Source organism: Excalfactoria chinensis, chromosome 4, assembly GCF_039878825.1.
Source record: "Excalfactoria chinensis isolate bCotChi1 chromosome 4, bCotChi1.hap2, whole genome shotgun sequence".
NCBI lineage: Eukaryota > Metazoa > Chordata > Aves > Galliformes > Phasianidae > Excalfactoria > Excalfactoria chinensis.
Window position 1 is genome coordinate 28936120 of NC_092828.1, and position 26141 is coordinate 28962260.

The following is a 26141-nucleotide window of genomic DNA, read 5'->3' on the forward strand; positions in this document are numbered from 1 at the left end:
GAACATTTCCCATGCACAATTAACTTCAGTAATGTCACTTCTAAGCAAAAATCTATAGCAGCATGATAAGAGAGTGAGTGAGCACAGGCATCATCACTGCATGATTCCTCCTCTTTCTGAGCAGTATAAAGGGGATAAAGTCAGAATGAAGCTGAGCAAGCTGATGCAAGAAAATCAAAAAGGGTGGAGAATGGAAAAGAAGGCATTTGGAATTGTCTTGCAATTGTAGATTTTTACAAAAAGCTCAGGTATCATAAAATAATTCTGCATTTCTCCTCTTCAGTATGAGAAATATGCATGATGTCAGCCCAGGCTTTTTAAGCCATTGGAGGTGATGCATGCCATGCTCTCGAGTGACTGTGGCTGAAATACTCAGCTGAAGAGCTGGACAGACTTCTTATGGCAGCAAACTATTACGTTACAAGTAAGACAAGATGTGAAATGACAGCCTGAGAGAGAAATCTACTTATATTTGTTTATATGAAACAGAACCGTACCGTGAGCAGTCAGAGCAGTGCACTGTACAGTTAAAACACCAGCAATATATAAAGCAGGCAACAGTGAGGCTTTGCAAAGCCAGAAAGACATTGCATCCTGGATTTAACTGATAGTAAGGCTGAGGGGGATGCTGAAGCAGCAGATAAAGCTGATGTAAACTTTCCAGCTCAGGCTTTATTTGTCTGGTTTGGTACTCCCCTCGGTGGGTGGGGAAGCTAGGGACTGGCTGACGTCACCCAGAACAGGAATAAAGCACAGTGCTTGGGGTGACCACAACATCCCAGGCGTCAGCTGCCCTGTCCTGCAGGTGCTCAGCACACATCATTCTGCAGCTCAGCCCCTCATACACACCAAAGGAAAACAAGCAGGAACCCAGCAGCACCCAGCCACGATGCCACAGAACGTTATTCTTCCAGGACCGGCACCCTGGGGATTCAGGCTCTCAGGAGGAATAGATTTTAACCAACCTTTGATCATAACCAGGGTATGTGCTTTGTTCATTTCCTTTCTATTTATTGTATTTGACACCTGCTGCAGACTTTGGCCCTTTACTTTTCTTAAGTTCAGAGACACAGATGGAGCTGTGTGCAGATCAGCAAGCAGCTGCTGGCTCTGATCAGAGCTAGCCGAAAGCTAACTGCTTTGAAAGTTTTGTGCAACATTTCTATAACTATTTTATTGGTCTAAAGGAGTACTTCTAATTATGCCCCCAAAATTAAATTCAAGTGCTTTGGCAGCAGGAAAACTCTGTCACGACTTCCCCAGGCATTCAGATGAGAAAATTAGTTCTGAGCCTCTGAAGGCCAGAGCCCCACTGCTCCCACTCACTGCCTGCCTGAGTGCTCACCAGGGAGACACCGCCTGGCAGCAGCTCCTCGTGCCTGCAAGTTTGTGTTCTGCAAACTCCGTGCCAACTTCCTGAGATGAATCTAACTTTAATTAAACTAAAGTCCGCATGTTGCCAGCAAAGGCAACAGCACCTGCTTTTACATCTGAAAGTTTTCACTTTCATGAATATTAAATTAAGGAATTATCGAAAGTTATCTATGCTAAATATGCAAGAGAGAATCTGTCTGTGTTTTCTGCCATATTTAGTAACAGACAATTCACGTTAACCCCCTACTAAAGGGCGGAAAGAACTCAAGTCTTCATTTTCCCATGGATTTTGTACTATTAATTGCAAATAGTTTAAGAAATAAGTTACCTGACAAAAGGAGCATATAATACAGGCAGCCACCCTGCATCTACATATATCCTGCCATTAAGTAGATCAGTATTTCAATATTTTGTTTTTATTTTGAAAACTGTATTAAACACCTCAAGGATCAGAACTGTTTTTCTTATGTTTTTGCTGCTTTTTAGCACCTCAAACACACCAAGTATGTGATGCATGAGCCACTAAACCCCCAGCACCTTCCCCCCCTCCAAAGCCTCACACTATGACTCAATATATACACTATGTCTGGTATTAAATAAACATCAAAAGCCTTGAAGGATGGATGCCACTCGTGATGCCTTGTAGTAAATATGCTTCTAAACAGGAGTCGATAGAAAGCTGAAGCACAAACCCTTTTTATATTACATCAGTAAGAACTGATTTCTCTTAATCACTTACTCTAGATTCACACTAGCACAAAAACAATTTACTTGTTTTAAGTGTAAGTAAAAGAGAGTGCTATTTGAGTTCACATAACCTCATGACAAACATTCATAGGATATAACAAAAAATGTTGAGCAAACAGTAGACAAAAAACAATGAATAAAGAAAAAAAAATCTCTGGATGTTTTGGGGCCTTCATTGCCTTTTATGGGCTTCCAAAAGAAAAATAGTTTCCATTATCTCTAATGAAAAATATTTTAGCGGTGTCTGGTTTGTATTTCCTTTGTGTTTAGATTAAGTGCAATGAAGTTTAAAACTGCAGTAACAAAGGATGTTACTATAAATGTAGCTTTCTAAAGAGTAAATGATTTTACAATTGCCTCATACCTACTGAATGCCTCATAAGACTTAAGTCACGGGCTTTTAGCAAACTATGGCAATACTGAAAAATCACATTGCAAGTAGAACTGTGAAATAATACATATATATGTATGAGAAAAAAACATGTTTAAGTTTGCTTAGATCAAGTTTAATGATCTTAATGGTAGATTTGTTTAATCTTAGGGGGGTTTATTTGTTTGTTTTGGATTTTTTTGTTTGTTTGTGGGTTTTTTTTTTCCACAGTATACATTTTGAAGAATCTTTCAATAAGTATTTATGCTGTAGATCTTAATAACTAGTGAATAATTTGCAGGATTCATATATCCTGCTTTTTTGGGTCCAGGTGTTCATTTCATAAAAGAAACCAACAGCAGATCATTCACATTTGGCACAAATGTCCTGACAAGAAATATTACTATATTACTTGCTATAAAGAGGCGGATAGAAATTATTTTCAAACACTTTGAATAAAACAATCGGACAGGTGTACATTAAGGTGGCTATAATAGCCCCTTGTTCAACAAGAAAAAGCTTTTACTAGGACAAGTCAGAGGGCCCACGACAGAAGAGATCATCATACACCTGTCCAATGAACAGATGCCATCTCAAAAATCCATTTGCAATTTTCCAAGCAAGATAATTCTCTTGACAGTTTCAAGCAAATGCAAAGACCATACATCCTGATCACTGAGAGGATGGAAGAACAGGAAGGGGATTAAAAACAGACACATTCAGTTAGATTCTAATAAGGTAAAAAGAGATCAGCTAACTGCAAATAAGAAAAATATTTTTAAAAAATCCTTGGAACTCTACATAGATGAAAGGAATTATCCAAGCAAACTGATCAAAAACTCAGCCTTCATGAAACAGAATAATTTCTGTCTGTGCTGAGCAGAAGATCACAGTTTGGGTCATGTATTTAGAGGAACGCAAGCCTAGAAGTCATATTAAATAAAGCATTAAACAAAAATAAAACTTGTGGAGGTTGGAGCAAATGGTAAAACATTATTAACTCTAGATTTCAATTCTGTTTTACTACAAATGGCTACAGATCACAATGCAAGTATTTATATTAACATTATGTTTAGCCTCTCTCCCTGCAAACATTCAAAAGTTTTCATAAAATGAAAACTTAAAACATTTATGAAAGTGTATTGTGACAAGTTTCATAAGTCTATTAAACAGGTGCAGAGTGTTTTTCTTCAAAGTATCATAACAGACATTATCTCACATAATTTAAGAGTTATCTCCATCAACATCTGAATGCTCAACAGATATCTGTATTTATCCAAATACTGAGGATGTAGACAATACATATGCCATACAGACATGTCTGAAAGAGCAAGGAAAAAGTTTTCTGAAAGCACCAGCAGGATCTATCTCTCATGAAACAGGGATAGCCAACAAAGACTGTGCTCACAACATTATGTAGCAAATCACAATACGCATTTCATGAGTCACTAACTAGTTCCTTAAGATACAGCATCACTTATTGAGCTACATATTCACTTATTCAGGTATCACTATCATGTATGTAATACTGTGTGATCTTGCAATGCACAGCATGGTCCCTTTCTTCACTTGAGAAGCAATGAGAGAATGGCTGGTTTTCCCCATTATATTTAGAGCATTAGAGAATTTAGCAGACATTCTAATGCCAGCAGCCTCTCCTGCAGTTGTCATTCCATGTGTTTCCTCAACATGCTAGACAAAGCCAGGAGCCATCCCAGGCTACAGGAAGAAGCATGTTCTCCCCCACCCATTTCTTGCTGCAGTAATGTAAGTGGTCTCAGTGTGGTTTATTTAAACTAGCAGCTGTTGAAATTTGACAAACAGATAATTTTGGAGTCTTCAGAAGCTGCAAGAAGCTTTCTTGATCCATTTTCAAAGTGATTATTCAGGTATCTTAACACTATGTTCAACACACAATAGGCAAGATCATCTTTTTTCAGGTTTGTGGGGCTAATAGACTACAGCTGATCACAAGCACCGGTTTTGAAAGCACTTATTTAACTCATGTGATAACAATATACAGACTACAGCTTGTTACAGAGAAATAACAATTAAGTTTACATGATGGAAAGCAGAAGGAAAAAAAAAAACCAAAATAATAAAAAAAAAAACATAAGTTTCTCAAGCATTCAAGTTCACTGAACAGGGGTGGACAGCTGGAAAGAGTAAAGAATGACTATCTGACATTTGCTACTGTTCCAATATCAATACTTTTTTTGGTATGCATTGTTTAGTATTTCACAGAAGAATCAATGTGACTGAAGTGCAGTAGGACTGAAGAACTCTAAGGAGTTCAGGATCCAGGTTAGACATGAATAAAGAGAAAATATTATTTCAGTATTATTGGCATATTTATGATTACTTACATAGACAACATAATGAGGCAAGCTTGCAGGAACTACACTAACTGCTGTATGTTGTCTGTAAGCACTGTGAGAACACAAATGAAAATCACAGGGAACATTAAGCACAACAACTGTCAAGCATCAAACTATTTTGCTACTGCCTGAGGTTTTGAGGGAGAACATCAACACTTTTTTCAAGCAAGTTACACAAAGGCAGTTGAGATGAAAGGCTTAAAAACAAGTAAGGAAATTACAGAAATTAAAGTGGAACCTATTTAATTCAGAAAGCATGAAAACAATTTTCATCTACTTTGAAGTTACGATGAAGCGTAGTGAAAATCATTCTATCAGTTTTTAGGTATGAATACAACTTCATTCAGAATTTGTTTTTCAGATTACACCTGGAAGCAAGGCTTCTACTGCCAACTTGTGCCCTGGTGACGTTATTGTGGCTATCAATGGCCTAAGCACAGAGAACATGACACACAATGATGCGCAGGAAAGAATCAAAGCAGCTGCACATCAGCTTTCCTTGAGAATAGAGAGGTATGTGAACATGTCTGCTTACTTCTGAGGAAAGATACTTTACAATCAACCAACTAACATACTGCAACCATTACGTAGGTTAACTGCATAAAACAGTTTTGAGAATTGCACAAAACCTTTCCAATTGCGCACATGCCAACCTACCTCACCAACTCCACATCCACAATAGTCCCAGAACACATCCTCAGGAACAGGATTAACTTCCATCAGGGAACTCTTCTGAAGAATCACTGAGCTATGAACCCTATCTCTCACTACCTCTACTGATTTCACAGGCCTTATATATTTACCATAGGGAAATAAACAGGTCTTAACGTTCGTGGGAAATAAAAAGCTGGAAAGGGCCAAGTAGAGCCTTTAGCTAGCTGTCACTTGGTCAGTTACATCATTGTTCTACCACTCTCAGCTCCAAGCACTTATCACTGCCTTCTGCTCTCAAACACAGGGAAAGCTCCTAGCCTGTCTTTCTAGTTAAGGAAAGGAAAGGAACATCACAGTAGAATTTAACAAAAAGTAACTAATAAAACCAAAAAGCTCTCTTACCTGAAATGCACAAGCCCAGAAATTTCTTGCCATAATTTCTCTCCATTAAAGCTACCATAAGGAACAACAAACATCTTCACATCCCTTAAATGCATTTGTTCAGCCTTTAATCAAAATCACTTTTCCAGCTGTCTCCAGGAATCAGACAACTCTGACCAACCTGACACCCTTGGGGAGACACAGCACTTTATTCCAGCTGACCACAATATTTCTTTCCAAATAAAGGAATATTTATCTTGGAAGAAGGATCGTCTAGTTACTAGAGCCTAGACTTTAGTTCAAAAATTCCTACACTTAATTGCAGTATATCAATCTGTTACAGGCTGCTAGATACTATTTAACAACTCTCTTAAGAAGTATTTAAAAATATGGTAAGTGTAATTATCTGTGTGAAGTTTCTGCAAATTTAAAAATACTAAACGTTTTGATTTATGTAGCAAACAGCATTATTGTCTACACTGTATATTAACGTTTAATGTTAGTATTGTAGCATTCTAAAATCAGCTGCCAAATTCTCCTATGCCTGTGAAGTCAAAATTGTAACTGGTATTTACGTTTGCTATCTCCACTGAAGCAACTGAAAGAATTATCTGCGCAACATCTATTTAAAAGTGGATATATACATTGTGTACCTAAATTGCACCCTTCCTCCATTGAAAAGCAGCCCTTCCACAGATACTGTGGTCATGAAAAAATAAACTGACATTGAGGTTTGAGAAAATTCCTAATATATGCATCTATTTGTGCAATATATTAAAGATTGCCAAAAAGTTATCAAACATTTAAAACACAAAGCTGTAAAAAGTTTGCTTTACTTAGAAAAGAAAGGGACTGGTTTTCCTTTGCATTCCATTAACTGTTAACAAATTATCTCCAATTCTTCATAATATAAGTAATTGAATATATATTTATATAGAGACTTTTAAAAACAGTTCACATACAGTACACAAATACTGCTAAAGCACTTTCATGTTAAAAGAGTAACAAAGCGTAAAACAAACTAAACTTTCAAAGTACACAACCTAACTAATACTATGACACGGAGATATATAACTATACAGGAATTCAAGTTCTTTAATTTCTGCCTTTGTCTCTTTGTAGGGCAACAACTAAATTATGGTCCCCACAAGTTTCAGAAGATGGCAAAGCAAATCCCTTCAAGATAAACTTGGAAGCTGAACCACAGGTATGAATTCCTTAAATTTACCTAAGCATTTTCATTCATCTGTTTATACTTCAAATGATCTCCCTTGTGGTCATTAAAATTCTTTGAATACCACTCCATCCATTATCTACCAATTTAAGCAAATATGAATCATCACAGTTTTTAGATACATGAGCATCATCTTATCTGATGGATGTTTTAGTTTTTCAGCTACAAAGGAAACAATTTTAACAAGTTACAACACATTCCTGTTTTTCTTTAAAACTGCACCTATCACCATTGTTCTACTACGGATAAAAACACCTTTTATTCTGATACTGTGTAAGTTGCTTTAACTCCTCTAGAGCCTTTCTAATGAAGTCAGGAATAGATGTCAAACACCAATGCAATGCACCCATCACATTTCAAAAGTCTTTTTGATGTACCAGGTAATGCAACAGATATATTCATTAATGTTGGCTCTCTCTATTTCCATGCACTTTTACACTATACCACAGAACTGAAAGTTACAAAACTATTCAACACCCATGCACTGATCAATAAGCAAATCTCTCACCACTTCTGAACAGCCCAGTTCTGTTTCTTGTACACGAGTAAAGTAAATCCACTCAATTTAAATCCTCCTCTCTCCACAGGCTCATAACCAGCCCCTTTGCAAAGCTTTGAACAGAAGTTTCCGTGTTGTTATCTGTTAATTGTCTAGCCCTTGTCTATAACTAGTGCTTTACTTCCTTTGCCATTCTTCCTTTAACATACATAAACATTTGCTGTAATCTCAAGAGAGAAAGGGAAAAGAGCATTCTGACTGCAGGCCAGGATCAAAGCAAGTATGTCAAAGTGTTTATTTTCTGCTATCCCAGGGGAAAAAAAAAATAAAATAAAATAAGAGCAGATTCAATTTGAACACATTCTATGCAGTGAATGCTTCCACCCATCCTGTTCTCACAATTGCACTCCAAAACATGAATACAGCATTCTGATGTTCCAATTCTCTCTCTGTTCTGCTCTAAAGCCTTTGTATTAGATGATACAGCAGACTTCAGCAGAAACAATCCACCTTCTTTAGCAGTAAGAGATAGTATTATGAAGAAACCTAGTAGCTATTTTAAATGCATATTTCTGTGGAATAGCTAGGATATACACAAAATACCTAGCAGTAGAGCAAAGTCACTGCAATCAGTACAGAAAACAAGGCAGGTATGTATTACAGGACCATAATCCCCTTATATGTATGCTGCATTCCTAAGAGGAACTGTTAGTTAAAAATAAATAGTAAGATTTCTCTAAGTGCAATTTGGCAGGCTATTGAAAAAACAGTCTCCATTGGACAGCCAGAAAAAAAATATCTGTCCCAGATTTAAATAGCCAACCTCTCTATATGTACCATATAAGTGGTAAGACAGAGGTATGTCTACTATTCTTTATCAGAAAATCAGGAATTCTAATTAATTTCAATACATATGAGATATCAGAAAAGTAGCAATGTTAGTAAATATGCTAAACCATTCTCGAGATGATTTGCATTTTAGTTGAACTCTTCCACTGAAGAACATTTGTCAATTTGATTTACCTGTGTGAAAAGATACAGTATTTTTTTCTGTAAGTGCTGAAATTTTAAACTTAATTTTATGACTTTCTTGGTCAGAGCACATGAGACCCTGCAGTGTGTATAACAACTGTGCAAACAGAGCAGAACAAAAATTTGCTCAGATGACCATTTACAGCACAGCTACAATCTGTTCTGCGTAAATCATGGTAGTGTGTGCTGCTGTCTAACAGTGAATAGAAGCATTGAAGTCCGGGCAAACGAAACAAAATCCAAAAGCAGTACAGTACTACTTCAAATGTAAATCCCATTTATCCAAAAATATTGCACATACTGGCTGGTCTACAAAAATGGAAAATCACTGAGTTGTATAAAAAGCATTTCCACCAACTGCATAACAATTAAAATTACTTGAAAGGCTATAGATGTTATAAGGATAGATAGATAGAACTTTTCACTTTTGCCAGTTATGTGATTTAAAGTACACTAAGGAAGTTTCACAAGGAAGTCAATAATTTAAAATCCATTTGCAGCTAACTATATAAGTACAATTGAAGACTTAATCTTCTTAATTTGAAAGCTAATAAAAGATACTTATAGATAAAAGAAAAACATACTTTAAATAGTTCAACCTATCAACACGAGGCCAAAAAATGATTACTTTAATTTCAACAAATAGGAAGTGTTCTATAGGTGCTTGGAGATGGTTGTGTGAAAACTGATGAACAATTAACACCATGCCTAGTTGCACCAATGGAACAAGAAACCTTCACGACAGTGGAAAGCTTTTGCATATAGGATGAGCAGTCCCAGACATTTGGAAACTGACAGAGGCAATTGTGAAAGCACAACAAGAACTCCCACTAGTTTTTCTACTGGGAAGAGGATACAAAGACAACAATCCCAGCAAACAACTTCCAGCAGTAATTGCTGACCAGGAGTCACTCCTGAAAGCTCCTCATTCCCATGTCAGAACCAACCACTTCATTTTGTTAATCTGGGGCAACCTATAGCGCAATGAATAATAGGAAATAATAAACTATTTGAAGTACTATTAGTTCAATTCCATCACATTCTGTATGAAAGTAATTTAGAACAGAAGGTTCTCTACTAATATAATTAGGAAAAGACAAAGTAAATAAGAAAGTAAATCTTATTATCAATTTAAAAAACAAAAACAAACAAAAATCCTCATATATATCTTTCTACTGTATTGTTAATGTAAAACAGCACTATGACCTGTAAATTTTTTTTGTCATTTACAACACTTCTAACCTCAGGTAAAATTGCTTCTATCATCACAATTTCTTGAATTGTTTTTGTTTGTTTGTTTTATTGCTTCTATCATTGCTTTTGAACATTTTGCTCCCTGTTACTACACCTCTGGCCATGAAAGACATTATACATTCCCTTGGAGATATAAATATACTATATACATTGATAAGTCTAAAAATCTAAACAAAACAGAACTATTCTACAGAATTTATAGTCAATTACCACTTCTAGTCAAGTACTGAAACAACGCACTTACATTATTTAGAGGACCTAGCCCATCCTGCAACAGCATTCAGGGTCACAGGGTATCTCCAACACGTAAACCTTTGTGTACTTATGGCAATTATCACCAAAGAATGCCATCACACAATCCTTGCTGCATGCATTTCTACAGACTTCTGGGTCTGTGTTCATTCTGTTCCTGATACCTGTACCAAAATGCAAAATGTAGTTAGTCATGCAAAAGGAGGACATCAGTCCAGTAAAAAAAAAAAAAAAAAAAAAAAAAGAAAAAGAAAGACCACAATCATCACACATTCCTGATTAGGAATTTCAACAACCTCCAGTTCTCATTTTGCTTTTGAACTAAAAGAGGATTTTTTACAGACTCAGTAAGATCCAATAAACACAAGAGCTGGACTATTTTTGTTGCTGTATGTTTTGTCATTGCTATTTTATATGAAGAGATGATTTTAAAGTAAAAAGGAATTTACATCTAATTAACTTCAAGTACTTTTTTCACAACTGTTATATTGTAAATATGCTACCATGATACCATGTCTTTTGTGCTGGTCATTTGTCAACAAGAATTAATTGGGGTGAAATGACAATGTTCCTTGTTGTTTTTGTTTGCTTTGTATCACACATGGATTTAAATCAATTTTAAATATTTTGATATTAATATATTTCATAAAGTAGACATGAACCTAAACAGTAGTAGCTTACTTCCATTTACTAATGCATTTTCTCAATTGCAATGCAGTTTTGACAGAAAGAAACAAAGATTGCAAGCAAAACCTTTGTGCACATCTATCTGATTGCTTCTTTCAGTAGTCTCTTACAATGTAATGCTGCTAAACACTCCCATTTAATACAAGTGCTTTTACTGTTTGCATTTCCTGGCTGCACATTCTATATAACCATGACTTTTCTTTCCATCTGTTCCTAAATATATTCCTGCAACCATTGTTTGTTTTAAATGAAAATGACAGAGCCAGTTCACATTCAAGTTTTCATAATTTCAAAAATCAAAACCTATAGATGTAAAAAATGTGCCCATACTTACCTAATCTGCTCTTACTACCTTGAATTACCCCAGGGATTTAAGTATTCAAATTATATTATTATATTATACAGGTGACAGCATAAATTGTACATAATCATTAAACCAAAAGCTCCAGTAACTATGATTTGTGTTCCTACAATCTCAAATAAAATTAATATGGGAATATCAGAACAAACACTTTATAGGTCATACAACACTGTGTGATACCAAAGTGATCACATAAATCATCTCTAGTATTGCAGTACTACTCCAACCACCCTTTCAAGGAGAGAATTCAGCTTTCAGGAATAAGAAAGGACTCAGCATGTGAAAAAGTTCTGTGCTCACTTCAGATTTTGTCCTCTGTAGATTTGCAGTCAAGTGGCCTAAACCTTAGGAAAACCAAACACAAGGCAAAATACACATCCTACAGCCAAAGTCAAAACAGCAAATTGGTAGAACTAACCCACAGAAGTACCAACAGTCTCTGCTATCTTACCATTGAAACTTCCAGTCTCTATAGAAGAAATCCATTCAAACTGTAGAGACGTCTGCTACAAATGAGACCTTTTTATTCTATGTGGATCAACTGCTCACCTAGCACTGTCTCCAAAAAGCACTGCAAGACAGCAGGAAAGGATGGTATATCAAACACTTCATCCACTGTATGTTTCTACAAGATGAACCCAGTGTAAAATCTAGAGAATACAATAGGTCATCTCACTCATTTCTTCTTAAACTTTCACGCTACTCACAAATGTGGAATGCCTTCTAGTTGCTCTGAGGCAGAAAAAATAATCTCTGAATGTGTATGGCTTAAGAGGAAAACAGAAAATTCATGGAATAATATAGTGTGCCTGCATCAATTAAAAAATAACCAAGTTGCAAAAGTAAAAAATGCAGAGATTAACAATACTGATGTCAGTTTTACTCATTACTAGCTTTGGTGTGCATTGTAGCTCTGTGTATTTTGTCTGCCTATCATGTACAGGAATTCAAGCCTATTGGTACAGCTCACAACAGAAGGGCCCAGCCTTTTGTTGCAGCAGCAAATATTGATGACAAAAGACAGGTAGTGAGCTCCTCCTATAATTCTCCAATTGGGCTGTACTCATCTGGCAATATACAAGACGCACTCCATGGACAGCTGAGGAGTCTCATTCCTAACGCATCGCAAAAGTGAGTATTGGTATTTATTTATAATACACAGACTTTTGTGTTATATCACTATCTGTTCTGTTTTCAGTTAAAAAGTCCAGCTCTTGCTGTTTTTTCTGATAATCAGGAGTTTATTTGTTATCCAAAAAAATGGGTGATAAATGAAGCAACTTTTTTCCAACACAGAAAGTTCTACATTCAACTCTGTACACTGCAGGTAGCTACAATTCTCCCCCTCTACTGATCTGCAACACTGCTATCATCCTTTTTCTAACGCCTTTACTTTGCAGCTTTCAAGTACCAGAAATGTACAAAATAAATAAGGTTACTTCACAGTTATGATCTTAAAAGGTTATCAGCCACCTTTCAACTACAAGTAAACATTTATAGGCCAAAGGAAGCTATTTTAACCCTTTTTTCTTTACAGGATATCAACTACTTTGAACACAAGCACAATATTCGGCCCAAACCTTTCATACTCCCAGGCCGAAGCAGGTTATAAACTCTGAGTGCTGTGATGAGTTTGAATGCATGGTGTTTGTTATTTTTTAATGGATACTCACAGTTTGCATTAATATAGCATACAGAGGCATTTGAAATTAACTTACAGTAGTATATAGTGTGTGGCTGAAGTTTAATAACTTGAAGTGCTTGACCTGCAGATATCAGGCTCAAAATTCAAAATTTCTGAAAGCAAGCAGGTCCAGGACGTACTCTCAGTTATACAAATATGATTCTGAAGTAACTGCAACCACAAACCTGACCCAGTTTATAGCGTGGCACCAAGTACTGTACACCTACAAATATACAGAGAGATTTCTTCACTTGCTAAATAAAAGATAGATACTTCAAGTTAAAAAGTCTAGGCCGTGCAGTGATTTTAAGTTAAGATATCAGCAGATAGCTGTTCAGAGAATATCCTAATGACTAATGCAGAGCTAAAATAACTACCTAATGTTACAGGCATGTAAATCTGTAAAACACAGAACAGCTTATATATTAACATTGTTTCAGTATAATATTCCTCAATCATAACTGGAGGTAGAACTTCTAATTTACTATTATTTGCAGTATTAAATGCAGAAGGGAGAGGTAAACAATGCAATTTCTTTGGCTGAGAAGACTCAAAGAAGCTCAAAAGTGCTCAAGCAATACAATACACTTTTATGCTTTCAAGTAGTAACAGGTTTTACCAGTGGATTTAGTGTTCTGTATTTCATTCTGAGGGTCAAAAAATGCCTCTACTTGGAGCCTGATGACAATACAGGATAAATAAAAACAGTCTTTAGGAAATACATGGCCTCTAACTACAGGCAGCATTTGTATGTATCTAGAATTGCCTTTTGGACCATGAGGTACCATTTGCAGGTATGCAATCAGATTTACAGAAGTTCAAATGAGTGCACTGGGAGCCCACTCTCAATTACCCAATACTTTAAGAGATAATGCTGAATTAAATTGGCAGTTTTCTAGCTTGTCAGGTAAGAACACCAACCTACCAAAGATGTAAGAATTTTCAGAACTTCAGTTGGGTAAGATCAGTATGGTGTTCTAGCATTGCAGAAGTCTATATTTAAAAACCGCACTTTTTCATGGATAATCTTAATTCTATAAAACCTTTTCTGTCACGCAGTTTTTCTCCTACTTTTTCATTACTTTAGCTATGTCAACGGGTTCGGAGCCAGGAGTTATATCTTCTCTCTGACTGCAAAGCCCCCTGGAGAATGTAGTTCTCCTCAGGGCAGGTACCTGGAACTGAATCATTAACACTTTAACTCCCAGTGCACTGCATGATGTTATGATGTGGAATACCACTGACCAAAAATCATAAAACCATGACAAGTTGAAAACATATTCTTTGTTAAACACAGCAAAACAAACAAACAAATAAACAAAATAACCCCACCTCCAACTGGACCATAAATATCCCTTTAGAACAGACAGCTGAAGGTAAACAGCACTTTGATGACAAGAAGAGCTGATTCTGGGCTGTGGGATTGAACTAACATTCAACATTAGCCACAACTTTGGACAAAACTAACTGGAAATTGTATTTTATATACGTTTGCCTTCTATCTATACTTCATTCTGCTTTAACACCACTTCAGCTGCTAATAGCAAGATTTATGCTTTTTCTGCCCTTTTCCTATTTGTTTTCCGTTTACTAACAGTATCAGCACTGACAAAGCAAGATACTGCAGATGTAAGGGTGTTGTTTGGTTGTTTTTTTTTAAGACTGTGCATTTATAAATAGCCATATGAATTAACATTTTCAGCTGACTCTTGCTGGGTGATGATACAGAATTTGTACTTCTGGTTTAAGACTTGCCTGTCCTTTCTGAAACTGGCTTTCTGTTGATGTGTCTTTAATCGTAGAAAATGCATTTCCCTTTAAATTTTTAAGAAAGTGGTCCTACACAAATCCTGCATTAAATCAAGGGGAAAATTTGATTTCTTCTCCATACAAGAGAATCATCTCCTGGGCAGAGTATTGCATTGTATGGTTAAACTGTGTAATATAATATTATTTTATAGGTTTATACAAAATCATTCAGCTTGGAAAGAACTAATTACAACCCTAATACTGAGGGAAAAGGTTAAGTATTTATCATCTCTTGGTTCTGAATATCATATAAATGGTAATCAATTACACAACAACAGGAAGAAATATACCCCTGGAATTAAGGAAGTTGCTCTGAAGAAAATACTGAAGTCTTCACATTAGCGACACTGAAAAAGACACTGAGCTTAATATTGACATTATTTTACCAGGCCTTTTTCAGAGATGTTTGTGCGCAGTAACTTTACTTCAGTAATACAGAGCAGCATCAATGTTTCTCCAAAACTGTACATCTTCTCTATTTTATATAAATTATACGCAAAATCTGCTTCAAAAGCCATAAAATTTGAGTTCTCTATTTTTGTGAAGGACCATTTTGCATTCTATTGGAAACACTGCCATTTAGAAAAGCAAAAGTATGACTGTCTGTTAAAGTATTTTTTGTTCTATGAAATTTTCAACAAATATTTCAAATAAAAAAGAAATATACTGATAAAATAATTTTAAAAAACAAAGTCATATCACACAGCATTTATGGAAATCTACACTACTTTACAGTAATTTCTTCAGCCATGGACTGGGATGGATTATGAAGTGCAGGGTTGGAATGGTGCATTTAGGATTCCAGTACAGCTGGTGTTAATTCTGTCACTGGCATGTACAACTCATGTAATCTTTGTATGCAACTCTTTCGAGATCTTAAGAATTGATTGCCTATGAGAAGTTTTATGGAGACTTAACTTGTCCTCACACAAAATCTAGCATTCAAAATGAAAATTAATGTTATGTTATGTATACTGGTGCTTTTTACAGGAAAATGCTTTTCAATGAGTACACATACTTTTGCTTTTCTTTACTTTCTCTACTTCTACTTTCCTGTATTTGCTACATACATATGCTTGCTAACATCACCGTATTCCTGTACTTTTGTCTTTATTCTCTATAATCCGATGCACACTTCACACCTTTCTGCACTCTGGCTGTAACCTGTAATTAACACAGTGGATGCAGCACTCCTTCGGGGATTGACTGTGGCAGTGGACGTAGTACCCCCTCTTCAATTAGCACGGTTAGCTCCATCTGTCCCACCGAGCTGAAAGCAGTGTCTAAGATGGCCCCTAATGTTCCCCTGGAAATGGAGCTTCCTGGTGTCAAGATTGTACATGCTCAGTTTAACACACCTATGCAGTTGTACTCAGATGACAATATCATGGAAACGCTGCAAGGCCAAGTTTCTACAGCTCTGGGGGAAACACCCGTAATGAGGTAATTAGAGCCATACGCTTGATATGTATGAATATATGAATTTAGAATGTACCAGCAGTCGTGGGCTTTAATAGTATCACACTGTTCCATCAAGAATGTGTAAAAGGGTTAAAGTCAAACTAAGTTATTGAAAGGCATTCAATGTTTTCATTAAAACATTAGTAGTTGATGACTTTTAGAATTAAAGAGGTCTTTCAGAACGTCTAAATAACTCTTTCAGAGGAAATAATCTTAAATTTGTAGTTAATAAATGAAAGCTGATTAAACTACCTGGACTAATTTGGTTACTCCAAATTAAGATTCTGACTCCCCCCAAAATTCATAATTATTTGTTATTACTACCATGGTTATTATTTAATAATTTATTCTTATTAAATAATTCTTATTGATCAATAATGCAATACTAACTCAAATTTATTTCAACTGCTGAAATTGAGGTTAGGAGATCTTGTGGACAGATATTCATACTATTTAACTCCCACTTGGGCAATTTGTTCAGTAACTAGCTTTTGTCCAGAAAGAGCCAGAACTGATTTTCTAAACCTAAGAATGGATCTCTATAATAAAGATCAAAACATGATTTATGAATTTTACCTGCTACAGTAACTAAAAGTCAGGTAGGAACCTCAACAATTTGGACAGCAGTGATGAATAGCAAAAAGTTTTAAAACTCTGCTAATCATTACAAGGTACAATTCATCTTTCATTTTGGTTTATTTTTGCATAATAGTACTTAATAACTTATAATATGTATGGTGAAACTAAAGCTAATTACTAATATCTTAAATAAGCAGTAATCACTGGCACCAATAAGCCTTCTTCAGCACTTGAAGAACTGGGCTGTAACTAACCATAAAAACCAAATTTATAGAGAAATATTTATGTTCATGCTAATTGGATGAACACAAAACTGTACTTCATCTGAGTGATGTTAATCTACTGCATTAATGTTTACCCTCAACAGCCACAAAAAGAATAGAGAAAAAGAAAAAAGCCAAATAGCTTTTTCTTTATTCTGTAATAATGGATTAAGCCCTGCGTAATCAGATTTCACAAATGCCTGTAGTGTTCTCAGTTTGAGAACTGACTCTCTAAACAGGTTTGAAATGTCTTTTCTGTTGTGGGATTCATTTGTACTCTGTATGAATTTAGAAATGTTGTATCGTAGACTCAACCCTGTTTTTTGCCTTTTGTTTGTAATTGTATTATCACTTGTTTGGATCTTAGGAATATTTTAGACAAGAAGAGAGAATGAGGATCTAATTTTGAATAGTGAAAATCTTTAGAAGTGAGTTTATCTTATAGATTAAAAGCTTACGATGAAAGAACAGAATGGTATTTTCTACACCACCTTAAATATTGCACTAAGAAATGTGGCTGATCACAGAAGATACAAAGAATTAATGTAATCAATAGTTATGATGTACCTGCCCACCTTCTATTCATCTTTCTGTGCTATGTGACAGTCCAGATATTATTCTGGGAGGGAAACAAAACCATTGAAGTCAAAAACAATTTTTAATTTTTTTTTTAAATTTGGCATGATTTATAATATCACAAATATTTTACCTTGGATTTTTGTCACGAAATTGCCATTATAAAAGTCATGGTCCCACTCTTATTTAATTTTAAGGGTGGATTTTCCATTCACCTGTGTTTATCTGCAAATGCAGTACCTACTTCAGTCTCTTTCTGACACCTTCATAAATCAAGTTAACAATTAGCTTTGACACATAATCATTATTGTAACTAGTGAATGAGCCAACTTAGAAAAGTATGAATACTTTGACTTCATGGCACTCTCTCAAAGCATTTGCTTAGGTTTTGGCAGGCCCTATGTAAAGATATGGCCTGTGATTTTATCAGCATTCCTGAAGCCAGCTGCTGTGAAAATGGAATTTCTGGATACTGGACCAGAGAGCATCTGGTAATACAGCAGTTGATCATAAGAATGCAAGTGCTTTGAAGTTAAACACAAGTACTGGCCTATTTCCAAATGCCCTTAGAGCCAGAGCAGTAATTATGGAAACAGCGTCATGAGTTTGTAGACTTATTTTTGTAAGAATTCCATGGATATCTTTTTCACTAGGCTCCAAAGAAGCCTATATAAAGCAGTGCTACTGGAACAAACAGTTTTCCAGCGGCTGGAGAAACTCACATGTCTCTTTGGCTGTTTCCTGAATCACGTTCTATGCCTGGCAGAGCTATTCATTTGAAGTTATGTCATTTAACTGCATTCTCTGCTCTTCCTCCCTGTGATGCAGTGACCCAGCTCCCACGGCAGTGCCTCAGTCCGACGTGTACAGGATGCTGCACTCCAACCAGGAGGAGCCCAGCCAACCCCGCCAGTCTGGCTCCTTTAAGGTGCTCCAGAATTTAGTCTCCGAGGAAGGTGGTTAATAACAACATATTCTACCTGTTCAACATTTTTATTTTTATTTTTTTAATATTTGTGGGAAAGGGGAATCAGAGAATAAGAGAGATCAGAACTACACAAATTTCCAACAGCCCAAGTCTGGCAAATAGTACACAAGCTTAGTAACATTCCTCCCCTTGCTTTTATGGCTAGCAATGCCTTGCATTAATAAAACTGTGATGTTAGTTTATGTACAAAAAATAAAACTGTGATGTTAGCTAATGTACAAAAAAGTTTTTAACTGAATGATAAGTTTTATGTGAAAAGACTTTTGGGACACCATGAAAGAAAACAACCTCTTCCATATCCAAAAGGAGAATTTCAAGCCAGTTTCTAAGATAGGTCTCCCACATTCCCTCTCCATTCTAAATGAAAACTAAAGACGACAACACCATCTACAGTCATATTTTCCTCCGAATGAAGAGGTTTTGAAAATAATAATAAACATTATTAAAGGCTACAAGTTTTTAATACTTACAGTAAACTTAAAGAATAAGATATAACCAAATTTAAGCTAAAGGGTGAATATTTATAAATATTCATAACTTTTCCTTTTATATCTAAATATTTAACAGAGAAGGAATGAACACATCTATTTTTTTCTGTACACTTATTATTGTGGGATTTTATTTGGCATCTTCTGTAGTTTTGTATTTATATTATATTTATCTTATATTTATATCATATTACACATCTTTTTGAACTCATTATATTGTTAATTGTATAAATAAGAAGCTTTCAGAGAGGTTTTGACTATGTTAAGTCTCTATGTTAAAGCCAAATCCGTCTTCCTCTCCTTTTTAATACCCAGGACCTGCAATTGGAACATTTCTGTGTGTCTATGAGATAGACAGCAATATACTTTTAATCAGCTGTATCTGCTTTTTGGCTATAGTACACAATATTGTTCCCAATTCTAAAGACATGGAATCAGGCCCACAAAACTTATATCAAGAAACTTAATTATTAGTTGGCATAAATGAAAGCTTGTAAACACACACAGGAGTGCATATTTGCAGGAAATATGTAACTGTAGACTGTAGCAGACATTTTTGTACCAGCCTGTACTTAACAGAAATATTTTGGATCTTAGATGGACGTCCAGTAGGTACAAGAAGTGTGAAAGCACCTGTAACAAAGATACCTACTGGCCTGCCCGGAGCCCAGAAAGTACCACAGTGTGACAAATGTGGGAGTGGAATTCTGTAAGTTGCTTCTTCTCAGTTTTAGAAATCTCTAGTTTAAGTGCACGTCCCCAGTTTAAGTCCACAAAAACTACAGGTTGTTCAGTAGTGTAAAGCATTCTCCTGACAAGCCAGTGGGAACATCAAAAACACTTTGTGATCTGTATTGAATCAACCAGTTTTATATTTTAATGACATCACTAACTTCAGCAAAGAACATAGATAATGGTGAGGAAATAGGTTTTATAAACTTATTGATTTATTCAACATATTAATAGGTGAGACTATACTTTCAGCGTTGCAACCAAAATAAAATGTTCAAACTCCAGTTTTCCAATGAACAATTAGAAAGCTTATGTCATCACCTCTAATGCATTTTATATTCTACTCATTCAAACTCATCTTGCAACTTTAAATTCTCTAATTGGCAAAAACACCAGAGAAGCAACTTAAAGACGTTAAGAGAAATACCTAAAGCATACCTTGTGTTATACTTTAGTTTCTTTGCACTCTAAGTTCATATGAATTAATTGTCTTTTCTTGTTTTCACAGAGGGACAGTGGTGAAGGCACGTGATAAATACAGACACCCAGAATGTTTTGTGTGCTCTGACTGCAATCTCAACCTGAAACAGAAAGGCTACTTCTTTGTGGAGGGCCAGCTATACTGTGAAGCTCATGCACGAGCTCGCATGAGGCCACCAGAGGGATATGAAGCAGTTACTGTTTACCCAAAATGCTAGTCTTACATTAGCACACAAATACATGCATGCACACAAGAAGCCATTAACAGCTTAGAACTGCAGTACAACTGTCAGGACTTCTGTCTGAATTCAAAGTAGCAGCTTTTAAACCTTCTCTTGTGGTATTCCAAGTGAGGTGGAAGTCCCTTTTAATCAGCAGTAACGTACTATACCAGTAAAATTCAGCTAAAATTTTATCCTTGAAGTTGCTAATACAGCTCAATGGAGTATGAACTAAAACAGCTGTAAAGGAATTTAAAAGAAACAAAACAAACAAAAAAAAGCAATTGAAACATCAGGGGTATTACACAATTACTGAAGTGTATGTGCCCAAGTGCTGTAATTAAGACATTATTTTTAACACATGTTAAGTATCTGATATCTGTACAACTAGACCAACCAAAAAGCCTCGTTGTGCTACAGGCTGGGCCCTACCAAAGGAACAAACTTGACCAACTGTTAGAAAAGAAGCTACTATCCATATTTTACATGGATAGTACAAAACAATAGGACGTTCATGCCTGCTCCAACCACCTATTATTCAGGTATCACCAGTGTGTGCCAACAATGGATTCTGCTTACTTTGCTTTCAATTTGTGGTTATATTTTCTTAATTTTCTGTGTTAAGAAACAAATGCCACTTCATACAATAAACTGGCTAGTATCATACAGATCATTAATAAGAAGCAAAATAATTCTATGCTGTTCAATCACTTGCAATGAAATCAGCTTTCAACTCTCACATCACTAAGCAGAAAATTATTCTGAGGCAGGCACATCAATACATTGGCTTTTGGGAAAAAGAATTTATTCTACTAGGAACTCACTGCAAATTCAGAATGAAAGTAAATTTAAAAGCTTTTGTACCTGAAAAAACATTTTCTGTATTTTTTTTGTTTGTTTGTTTTTACTCCAGATTATTCAATTTCCTTAATAGGAACAATGGGGAAAATATCACCGTAGTATCTTAATTGCTGGTAATTAAAACTTGGACAACTTTAAAAATGACTGATAATTAATACATGCAAAAGCAAGAACTTTTATTAAAAGCGTGGTGAACTCTCAAGAACACAGTTTTTAAATCAATTTCTGAATGTTTCTTAAGGGCTCCATTGCTTTCAGGTAGCTATGCCAGCTGCATACACACACGCACGTGACAAATTTCACCTCAGCATCTTCCAGAAATACTTAACACAGTACTTAAAGTCATAGCAGAAATGAACAGCTCAGTGACAAAGAATCTTACTTTCCTCGCTCTAAAATATAAAAAGCTTAAAAAGAAGAATAAGAAATCAAAATAAGAAGCTGCATATAGTTACTACAGTTACTTTAAAACCTCAGATGAGTCCCAAAGCCTGCAATGCAATGTTTGCATATTCAAAGACTTTAAAAGCTGTTTTAATATTATTTCAGAATTAAAATCTTTTTAAAATGTGTCACTGTATTCAGAATTTAAATCTCCATATCAAAACCACATAGAGACACATCCCTTTAAAGTTTAGCTAGTGGATTATTTTCTGGCACAAAACATAGTTCTGTTCCTTATGTATCATGAAGGCTATATGTAGTATTTATATTTTTCCACTGATAAAGACTATAAAGTAGACCTGAAAATCATTTTGAAAGTGAGAGCGCACGTGTCTATTTTTACAGACCTTCAATGTGTCATTGGTGTTTTTAAATAATTGCTTATGTTCATTTATTTGTGGAGCAATTGAAGGTAAAAATAAATGTACTATATATGATAAGGATTCCGTATTTCTTTTCAACTGGTATGAAAAACAAGAATGTATGAATGTCAAGTGACTTGACAGTAACAGAAGTTAGGTATTTTCAGCCACACAGAAAAGTACATTTTGGATTTTATCAAACAGCTGGCCAGAACGAAACATGTTTTATATTAGACATTTGGACAAACAATCCAGGCAAACTCAGCTTTCTGAAAGCGAATACAATGATGTGCTTTCAAAACTGAATGCTTGAAACTACCCTCTCTTTAACAAGCCAAACATATCAATAGAAAACATGAGGAAATTCCTGGAAATGTAGCTGCAAGAACTATTAGGTGAAAAGAAAGCCAGAGAATACTGACCTGATGACAAATCCTTGAGTTAAGTTCAGTGGCATTGCATCATGACATGGTGCTATTTTGAGAGGTTTGAGGTCAGAGATTATTTTAATAGAACTTGAAAGCCTATCTAATTGCAAGTACCAACCTATGTGAAAACCTTTACACCACTGTAATATGAAAGAAACATCAACATCGAATTCACTGAGATTCAAAAATCTTTGATCCTGATAGAGAAGAATTGGAAATCACATCCTACCTTCTCTTCAGTCTGAGGATATTAAATACAGAGATTTAAATATGAGAGAAAGATGCAGCAGTTCTCTCTGTAGCATGCTCAAGGCCACATTCTTTACCTCTGGCGGGTGTCAGGGCTTATTGGCACAAATCCCTTACATACAAAGTGTTCAGCTAAAGAACGATCTGCTTTATCTGCCAGCTTAAGAATGGCATACCCACTAAATCAAGACAGTGTAACACTACTATGCTGCTCAGCTGTGTCCAGACTTATATATATATATATATTGCAAGTTAGGGAGAGCTATGGCATTTATTTTTAGATGGAGAGAAAGACAGTAAGTGTGACTTCACATGCTTGTAATCTGGACTCTTCAGATGTCGATCAACAGGTGTGAAAAGCTTTTCTCAGCTATGTTACTACTGCATAAACAACAGGGCTATTCTAGGATGAGCTGAAAGCACATGAAACTTTAACTTTTCAAATGAGCAAGACAAACATTGCACCTAAACATACACAAGGTTAGTATACAGAGTGCTTCTGTATCAATTGTTCCAAGGCAAATGCTTTCATTCTCTTACGTAATGACAAAGTCCTACCAACAACCTGAAGCTTTAAAACCTTTTTAGAGCAGTTAAAAGAAACTCTGTTTCCACTAACTCAACAGCCTTCTTCGGTTTCCAACTGCATTCCAACTCTTTAAAAATATAATAACACTTTTTTTCAGATCTGAAATGTGCTTTTGAAATCCCTCTTCATTCCACTTAACTACATCTTGCTTCACATCACACAACAATTTCAAAGTTCATAAAATGATTGCCTTTACGATCAAATTCATCTAGAAGTCAATCTCTGGCAGCGCTGCTAACACACACCATCCTCTAATGGGGAGTCATTCAGCAGAATCAAATCAGAGTTAAACATGCTCCTCCTGAAATACACATTTAGTAGATGCCACATCCTCAGAACCAACTACTCTGCTCATACTGCACCATGCTGCCTGCTACTGCAGACATAGCCTGAAGCATTTATTGCAACTTTCATTGGCAAAAAGTTTCTTCACAGAAACAAAATAACTGATACTGCTTAAACCTAGAGGTGGATTCACTGTGTATAATTTTGACCTGTTTGCTCCAGAATTTCACTTAAGATGATTTGATTGGGAATTTTGGTTCAAATTTCCATAACAATGCAATAGGAAATGACTGTACCATTACATATTGACCTGATTTGAATGTAAAATACAGGCCTTTGAATTAAAGTGTTACTGCGGGGCTTTTTCACAAGGATAAAATTATTATTTACCTCGTAAATAAAACAATGGGAAACAAAGCACATTTATCAATGCATATCCAGCAAACTTTCTAAAGGCGACCACATTCTGCAGATTTGCCCTTTTGTGTTTCTTTTTTCCTCCCCTTCCCTCCTTTCTTTTCCTTCCTTCCCTCATCCAAGGAAGTTATACAGTTTCTTTTTGAAATTAAGAAGAAAATTCCACCAGCAGATTATCCTTTAATATAGAACATATTTTACTTCAAAAGTAAAATAAAATGTGCCTCTGGTGGCGCAGTGGTATATGTGCTGCTTGCAACACCAGACGTCCGGGGTTCGAATCCCCCCTGTGGCGCAAGTGGCAGAAATGCTGCTCTGCTACACAGAAAGGCTCGAATCCCGGGAGTTGGACTCAATGATCTCTAAGGTCTCTTCCAACTCGCACGATACTGTGATAACTCTTCAGCATATACTCAGTTTTGTGGCATTACCAACTAAAACCTTGTTTCACATTGTATGCTTGGTAAATAATACCATCTACACAATGCGCAAGTTTTTCACAGTCCTGGCTCTTTCTTTTCTAGATAATCATTTGAAAACAATTTTTTTATACATCTCATTCTTTGTAAAATTGCTTCTTACAATCTTTTCAGTATATTCCTGATTTAATTGCTGCTAAACCAGCAGCCCACAGAATGTTATATTTTAACTAGACCAGGTACACTAAAGATATGGCTGGAACAATATGTTCAATGGCCAAAACAAACAAGCAAACAAACAAACAAAAGACACCATAACACATGCAGTCAACTTTCGAATTTCCATTACTATGACAAAGTGCAAAGTTGTGGCATTACATGAACCTTAAGGGAGCTACTAACAACTATGACTGACACAAGGCACTGAAATACTAATTCCCTTTGTAAGTAGAAATGAACTTTCAGAGCACCAGCTTAACAGCCAGTAGAATTACAAGGTACTTACAGGCTGTGCAGATACAGAAAGCACAGTCAAGTTTTCTTTGAGAAAGTAAACCGCAAGGAAAAGCTACGATTGCACGCAATACAACCTGCTTGTCTGTCAGTCTATTATAGGTAAAATACACATTTCATATATTGACTATTTCGCTTGTATGTAGAACTCATTCAACATACTCAATGAATGCTAGATACTGATTAATCATATTTCTGACTGAAATTTCTGTACTTGGTAGTATCATGAATAATTCTTGCCACTGCTATACTTGACTAACATTGTAACGTACAGCCTGCCCACTTAAGAAAGCTGGGAGTACATTAAAACTAAAACAGAAAATATTTAACCCAAACACTTTGTCTCTTTATTTAATTTCAAGAACTACATGACTTTCTGATGTTTCATTCTTGCAAATTCACTCCATTTCATTTTCACTGCAATGCCTCCAGCTTCAAAACTACACTCACTTTTACTGAAAGCACTGCTGTTCACTGATCTACATCTTACACTTCTTTGAGTGAGCCAATTCAAAACTCTACCTAAGTAGAATGTAGGAGATGATGTATGATTCTTTTACAGTGAGATTCTTTTATATATATATTTATATAAGATGTATTTATTTTTTTATTATATATTTTATTTTTTATTATATATTTATTTATATAAGAGAAGCACATAATGCAAGGACACTCAAAGATGATCCAGCTGCCACAGGCACTGCGCAGAGAATAACAATAGCTATCCTACAGCTTAAAATCCACACTAAGCAGACCAGCCACATACAGTATGGAAGAGAAAAGTTACTGTGAAGGATAAGTAACATGATAAGCCTGTAAGAGTTAATAAGCGAGAGAAAAATGCACAAGCAATGATTCAGTATAAAATAAAAACATGCAGGTTAAATGTGTAAAAATTAGTTATACATCAAGATGGAAACAAAACCTTTTATTAACTGATCCAGCTACTGAGTAGACCATAGAAATTTCTCCCTTCCTTAAATTCAAATGAATTGTAAAAAATGCAAGACCAAGTGAGGATCCTGTGCTGCTCACAAGACTAGTTGTTCACACTTCTATGGGAGTATAAG

The 26141-nt window shown here is 35.6% G+C and overlaps 1 protein-coding gene across 2 annotated transcripts; it reads left to right on the forward strand.

The window, feature by feature from the left end:
* Window positions 1-775: 775 nt before the first annotated feature.
* On the forward strand, window positions 776-22243 carry PDLIM3 (PDZ and LIM domain 3). 2 transcript variants are annotated; one of them, XM_072335242.1, is made up of 8 exons: window positions 776-982; window positions 5231-5382; window positions 7027-7111; window positions 12167-12354; window positions 15896-16159; window positions 18424-18551; window positions 19669-19780; window positions 20312-22243. In XM_072335242.1, exons 1-8 carry the CDS (start codon window positions 890-892, stop codon window positions 20499-20501), a joined length of 1212 nt encoding a protein of 403 aa, XP_072191343.1. In that variant the 5' UTR covers window positions 776-889; the 3' UTR covers window positions 20502-22243. The 2 variants fall into 2 exon arrangements, with proteins under 2 accessions (XP_072191343.1, XP_072191342.1); XM_072335241.1 differs by lacking the exon at window positions 15896-16159.
* The last annotated feature ends 3898 nt before the right edge of the window (window positions 22244-26141 follow it).